Source organism: Gekko japonicus, unplaced genomic scaffold (genome assembly GCF_001447785.1).
Source record: "Gekko japonicus isolate JY-2015 unplaced genomic scaffold, Gekko_japonicus_V1.1 scaffold6362, whole genome shotgun sequence".
In the NCBI taxonomy this organism is placed as follows: domain Eukaryota; kingdom Metazoa; phylum Chordata; class Lepidosauria; order Squamata; family Gekkonidae; genus Gekko; species Gekko japonicus.
The window spans coordinates 23,395-30,835 of record NW_015183789.1 but is presented as its reverse complement, the minus strand read 5'-3'; the positions used below and the strand labels follow the sequence as shown (position 1 = coordinate 30,835).

Here is a 7,441-nt window from a genome sequence, read left to right as displayed (position 1 = left end):
GTCTTCAAGTATTTAAAGGGCTGTCATGTTGAAAATGGAGTGGATCTATTCTCTCTCGCTCCGGATTACAAGACTAGTTCTAATGGGTGGAAATCACAAGGGAGTCGTTACTGGCTAAATATCAGGAGAAACTTCCTAACTGTAAGAGTGGTTGAGCAGTAGAACAGATTGCCTCGGGAGGTGGTGGATGCTCCTTCACTGGACAATTACAAACGTAGGCTGGACAACCATCTTTTGGGTATGTTGTAGGGCTATCTTTTAGCTATGCTCCTGCAGAGTGCAGGGGGTTGGACTAGATGACCTGCATGGAATATTGTCACTGATTTTTCTCAAGCAGAGGTTATAGGTGGTATATCTAAATATTTGCGCGGGGGGGGTCTCGATGGGGTCTGTTTCCCCATGTTAACCTCATGTCCAGCATATCAGCTATTTCCACCTTACATAGCAGTTATAGTTGTAGAAAAGAACTGTCATAGACATTGTGCTTACTTACTGAAATTCTTTCACTGAACTGTATCCTCTCAAAATAAGAATTCTTGAGGGCCTATGTGCCAAATAACGTAAACTGTCCAAATAATGTAAACTGTCTCTGTGTTTGCATTTGTAGGCTTTCCTGGGGTTTGCTGTATGCAGTGTACATCCTGATCCTATCCAGTTTCGTGACACCTGTTATCAACCATTTTTTGCTTCCCACAAGCAGCTTCTTTGCAATATTTCTTCTGTTGTTTCTTTATGGAATAGCATCTGTAAGTCTTTGATCTTTATTTTAAATGCACATAATGAATAATGGTAGATTGCCAAATTAGAGCTACTGAAGTATTTGATATCATCTTAAAGAAAATATTGCATTTTCCAGGCTGGTTCTGTCTGTAAACTGTTCAAAGGTACTTGGAAACAGTAGGGGCTTTTCTTCATCGGGGGTGGGTGTCAGTTCGGGCCTCATACTGCTTAGTTTAGCCCCTGATTTATACACATTTTCTTTGTGCCTTTAGTTTTTGCCTCAGTTTCTTTTGGGACCACTTTTACTCCAATGTGTTTTTGAAACTGATTTGGATTCACCTTTGCTCCTAGTGCACATTATTACATAGGGTTGGTTTGTTTCACCCATTCCTACCCACTTCTTGATTATTGGACTTCTGTCAGTAAACCATACCCTCTGTTTGGTGTAGTGGATAAGTGCGTGGACTCTAATCTGGGAGAACCAGGTTTGATTCCCCACTCCTCCACTCACAGCTGCTGGATGACCTTGGGCAAGCCATAGTTCTGATAAGAGCTGTCCTCGAAAGAGCAGTTCTCTCAGAGCTCTCTCAGCCCCACCTACCTCACAGGGTGTCTGTTGTGGGGAGGGAAAGGAGTTTGTAAGCCACTCTGAGACGCCGAGTGAAGGGCAGGGTATAAATCCAAACTCCTCCTCCTCCTCCTCCTCCTCCTCCTACTACTACTACTACTACTACTACTACTACTACTACTACTCTTCTTCTTCTCCCTCTGTGCCCAGAGTAATGTGTAGTTTCATTTTTGATCTTTTTTAAACAAGCCGCTCCAATGTCACTCTATCTCTCTATCACTATAAAAAGGATGGCACCACAGTTGTGTTTATTGCTCTTAGCACATTGCCAAAACCTGAGAAGTGTATTTTTGGGGGGAACAGTGGGAGGTGAATATACTGCTGGATTCAGCACAATCCTGTTCCTTGGTTGTAAAAACCCAGGACTTTTCAGAGGAACCCCCCACACACACACCCATGGTGTGAGCAACAAGATGAGTGGAGCTGAACTTCCCATGGCTGCAAATGGCTGCTACTACTCTTGTTTACATCAACCAGCCAGTTAACCTCCCTCCTCTCTGGCTACTTCTGGTCTGCACAACTTTTTAAACAGCTGCCTCTTCTTTTTCCTCCTCCAAAATTTTTTAAAATGCCACAGCCACAGTGAGAGTCAATTTTTTTACTTAAGCACACACAAACAGATACACAGCCCACTTTACAGGATTCTGTTTTCTGGAGTGTGGTGAATAACCTTCCTTTAGTGTTATATTGATATATATCAATATAGCACTTGCACAAAAAGTAAAAAAGGGGTGGTGCTGCTGTGATGCCACTGGTGATGACAGCACCTTTGGTCAAAAATCCTGATTATTTAAGGCATGTCCGGAAGAAAATAAGCTGATATCACATCTGGATAAATGGAGACAAAGGGCAGACATACAGAAGACCAATGCTCCCTCTAAGCTGTGGAGTCTTGGGAGCAAAAATTCTACTTTGTGAGCTACCGGCATTAAAGTTGTGAGCAAGTGATTTGGCTGCTGCATAAATTAGTTTGCTCTGGAGCCATCCTCCCTGAGCTAAGACAAAAATGTGTGTGAGCCAGAGGCTAAAAAACTGTGAGCTGGCTCACACTAACTCAGCTTAGAGGGAACACTGCAGAAGACCTGTACCCCAAATGATTCTGATGCTTGTGGATCAACTGGTAAGAAAACCATGAATGACTTGGACATGAAGTGTTCCATCTCAAACCAGATTTTAACAGGAATTCTGTTTGCTCAGGAAACAAATAGGCAGCCTTTAAACATTACAAGTCAGTGGTAACTGGAAACAAAAGTAAAAGAGCTATGGATGCTTACAGTGTGCATTCCATAACTCATTCCTTTCTATGATTCTCACTAGCAGGCTGCCTCTCCTTGCAACCAGCCCCTAGCCTGCACAGCTGCAAACTCATTTCTTCACCCTCTAAAAGGCTCAGCAGTGTGTAACTAGGGTAAAAAAGGAATGCCTTATAGAGCTGACACTTTTTTATTATCCTGTGCTCCACCAACAAAGTGGTTTACACAAGTATGCTGTTACAGTTACTCCCCCAGATCAATGGACTTTTTCCTTCATTTATGGTTAGTAACAGTCACAACTTCAAGCCCCCAAAATTGAGGGCCAAGCAGTACTTTTCTCCACTCCGCTGCTACCTTCTATTTTGCCTAACTAGTAGATCCAATGGGACCCCTCCAGGCCCCTTCTACTGCCTTTCTGCTGTCACCACTCAAAGCTCCTCACCACACTACTCCTCTTGCATGTACAGTATCAGTTTGCAGTTCAGTTTAGGGGGAAATTGCTTTCTGCCTTATTCCTGTTAAATGGGTAACTGAAATGAGTGGTTAACGATATACTGTAAACCCAGTTTCTTTCAATTAAAAACCTAAAACACATTTCTCGAACAATGTGACGAACTCATTTTGTACAAAAGACATTGGAGAAACATTAGTATGAATAAAGAGGCCCTCGGGATGATATTTCTGCTCTCTGGAGCACTTTCACTTGTTCTCATGCCATTTTGGCCCAGGCTCTTTATGACTAATTATATCCAATGGAGTTACAACTTGCTGATCAGGTCTTATGGTTGCTGAGGGGCATTAAGAAAAAAAAAAAGAACTGTGCTGTGTATTTCCCCCCCCCTTACTTTTATCTTTAGGAGAACCTGTTAACATGCTAGTCTTCTCTTTATCCAGTACAGCTGTTAATTAAGACAGCTCAGCTGTGCCGCTCTAGGCAAAATAAAAACCAGGTGGTTCCTGCAATGACTTTCCAGGTAGATACCCCCCCTCTAGCCCTCATTTAGTCCTTCAAAGTTGCTTTTTTTTTACACGAGCCAGTCTCTTCCTTACACCCTCGCATGCAGAAATCTCCCTTTCTGCGAGAGAAAACAAGGATGACGTAGGTTCAAAACAATTCCCTGGCAATGTTCCCTCTAAGCTGTGGAGTCTTGTGAGCAAAAATTCTACTTGATGAGCTACTGGTATTAAAGCTGTGAGCGAGTGATTTGGCTGCTGCATCAATTAGTTTGCTCTGGAGCCCTCCTTCCTGAGCTAAGACAAAAATGTGTGAGCCGGAGGCTTAAAAACTGTGAGCTAGCTCACACTAACTCAACTTAGAGGGAACACTGTTCCCTGTTATTACAGAATTTCTAACCCAACTTTGGGCCCTTCTTGTGAGGCTGTTGGCAGGTTTTGTTTTGTTTTATAATTTGCTTCTCATTCACTAGGCTTCCTCTGTCATTTTATTCTACTTCAGCAAAACATCTTGAGAGGAGTTAGCTAATAAATTTTCTTTTCCCTTAATATGTCTCACCTCAAATGAAAAATCTTGTAGAGACAACACCCATCTCAAAATCCTGGCATTGGTCTCTTTCACCTTGTAGATGAAGACCAATGGACTGTGATCTGTCTCCAGTTGTGTAAAGTATCCACCCCAGACCACGTGCGTGGCCATTTCACCACGTGGTCATGCAAAGCGGCTGAGCTTTGCTCTAAGTAACAATGGGACAAACGGATCCTAGTCAGCACCTATCGGCAGGCTAGGCTCCCGGCCGAGAGCCTATGGAACTCTCAGCCACTGTAAATAGCCAATCACTTGTGTGTGGGTGTGTTTTGGGTGCGGGGTTGTTGCACATATAAACCAGCCTGCGAGCTGGTTAGTTTGTCTTGTTCTTGATCTAATAAAGTACGCTAAGCTGAAATCACTCATCCGTCTGTGTACTTTTCAAGTTGAAAGTGTACACCCCTCAGATATGTCTTAAGCTTATTTAACCCCCACACTACTCCCAGGGCTTCCTGCTTGATAGCACTGTATTTCTGATCCCTGTGCAATAGCTTGCAACGCAGGCATACTACTGGATGGTGGCAATCATCTTGCCCTTTCTGCAATAGAACCATGCCCAAGCCATACTGGCTAGCATCAGTGTACACGATGAACTCCTGGGAATAGTCCAGCAGTTTGAGGATTGAGGCCTCTACAAGCCTCCTCTTTAACGTGTTGAAGGCTCTTTGACACTCAGGTGTCCAGGGCACTCTCCCAGATATCCTTTTCTTACATAAATTCGTAAGTGGTGCTGCATGATGTGAGAAGTTAGAAACAAATCTCTTATAGAATCCACATACCCCTAGGAAACTGAGCACCTGCTTCTTGGTGGTTGGAATTGGCCAATTAATAATCACATTTACTTTTGCTGTGTGGGGCTATCTTCCCTCTCCCCAGGGGTCATTTCATAGAAAAAGAGGTGCAGGAGCTCATTAGCATACATATTAGCATAATGACTCATTAGCATATGTCATGCCCCTTGACATCACCAGAAGTGTGTCAGAAAGGGAAGCAAAAAGGGGGGAGGCATCTTCAAAAGCCTCCCCTTCTTTTCCCCAGCTGGCATGCCAAGGTGGGTGGGTGGGGGGAAGCGGTGACGCAATATTTCCATTGTATTCTATGGCTCCATGGAATACAGTGGAAAGATTGTGCTGCTGCTGCGGCATGACTCTAGATAGAAAGAGCTGGGGGCGGGGCTTGCCTCCACCACCATTTGTGCCCACTCTTGGGCTACGGGAGCATCACTCCGGCTCGCTCCAGCCCCAAATGACCCCTGCCACTCCCTATTTGGTGGCCCAAATACACAACTGGGCTACTGGAAATTTGACATTTTGAAGGCTTAATGGTTAATCCTGCCTCTTGAATTCTCCTTAATACAACTCTTAGATAATCCAAATGCTGTGACCAAGATGAACTGGTCACTGCAATATCATCCTGATAGCTCCCTGCAAAATCTAATCCCTGCAGCACTTTGTCCATTAATCTCTGGAACACCTTACTAGCAGAACTGATTCCAAATGGGAGCACATTGAAACGGAGTTGCCACATGAAGCATGAAAAGGCTGTTCTATCCCAAGTTCTTTCTTTTAGCGGTAAATGCCAAAACCTGGATGTGAGGTCCAAAGTGGTCATGTACTCAGCATTCGCAATCCTTTCCAGGACCTCCTCTATAGTTGGTGCTGGGTATTGGTTGGTTTTACACAATTGATTTAGCCTTCTATAATCTACACGCAATCAATATTCTGGGGGGGGGGTCTCCTTCATGCAGCTTCTTTTTAGGAAGTATTACAAGATTACTACTCCACGCAGCTGTACTGGGTTCGATTACTCCCATTTCAAGCATTTTCTGTATCTCTTGCCTCACTACCTCCCTCATTGGCCCTCTGATGGGATATGGAATATACTTGATTGGTGGGTGCTCCCCTGCATCTAAAACATGGCTGATCAGATCGGTTCTCCCTGGGCAATTCATGAACAGGTTTGCAAAATCCTGTTACACCTCCTTCAATTGCCTTTGCTGTTCTGCTGTCAAAGTCTCATTAATAGGAATCTCTCCCAGCCCTTCTTTCTTTCCAGTCTCTGCCATGAGATCAGGGATGTCAACATCTTCCTCAATCCAACTTTCCACTGACAATTGCTGTACCTCACGCTTGACAATTTTTAGCCAATTAATGTGAACCAACAAGGTCCCTCTTTCCACATCCTCCAACCTTCTGACAGATCTCACACCTGGCAACATATCTTTTCATGTTCTTATGTATGCCAGGCCAATAAAAGACTGAACTGATTTGAGCCAGCATCCTCTTGAACCTAAAATGATCTGTCAACTGTAAATCATGCCCAACTCTTAGGATTTCCTCCCTAAATCTTTTTGGGACTACAAGCTGTTCTCCAAGCCCCAAATTAGAGCTGCTTTTCTTAGACATATATTCTATATACATTAATCCATTTACCCAAACAAACCTGGTATCTTCAAGCTTGTCCAGCACAGGATTATTCTCCCTCACTGCTTCGCTGCACTCTTTGAAGGATTGGCATTCTTTTAATTCCCCTTTGTAAACTACTGAGCCTGTGCTTACAGGAAAAGTCTCATCTCTTTGAATCAACTGTTCATTTTCACACACCCTCATTTCTTTTTCTTTTCCTCCTGGCTATTCCACTAAACTTGCTGCCCAGGGTGACTCTCTGTGGGGTTCACTTGCCATCACTTGTCTTCTTGTCATTACCAGAAGTTGAGACACTGTCTGTTTTGCTCTCAATACTCTGTATCGAATATCCATACCTACAAGAAACAAGACCCTTATGTACCAAAAAGGGAATGATATCACTCCGATCCCCCAGTCCTACTTTCATGAATATAACAAGTTGTTCTTTGGGGTTGGAGTCATAATAAGATCATATTTCTATTTTACCATCTTCACGGAGTCTTAGTCAATGAAAAATATCCTCAGACACACTTGACATGTCTGCCCCACTATCCCACACCGTGTTACATGGCCCCACTATCCCACACCGCATCTTACAACCTCACTTGCATGACCCTTTTTTTAACACACCAGAGTGCTTGTTCTGGGCTAATATAACAGGAAATAGATTTCTTTGGCAAGGTAGCTAACTCAATGTAATTCATCTCTGAACGTTCCCCTGGTTGTTGCTTTTCCCTGCTTTGGTTCATTTCTTACCCCTGTTTTTTCAATCAACACTCTAGAGTCCCGAGGACCCAACTTATCCCCCAAATCTGCCTGCACTCTTTCACTTGTATTACCAGTTACTAATTGGTCTTGAATATCTGTTTTCCAATCTTCAGGCTGCTGTTTC

General features: G+C 43.5%; 1 protein-coding gene across 1 annotated transcript in view; it reads left to right on the top strand.

Annotated features, from left to right (window-relative positions):
• Nucleotides 1-607: 607 nt before the first annotated feature.
• The window catches only part of LOC107124944 (ATP-binding cassette sub-family A member 8-B-like), a gene marked incomplete at both ends in the record, with an annotated part of 29,414 nt that continues 22,580 nt past the window's right edge, over nucleotides 608-7,441 (top strand). The window contains one exon of the mRNA XM_015428431.1: nucleotides 608-746. Within this exon, the coding sequence (XP_015283917.1) occupies nucleotides 608-746 (139 nt within the window). The remainder of the gene's footprint in view (nucleotides 747-7,441) is intronic.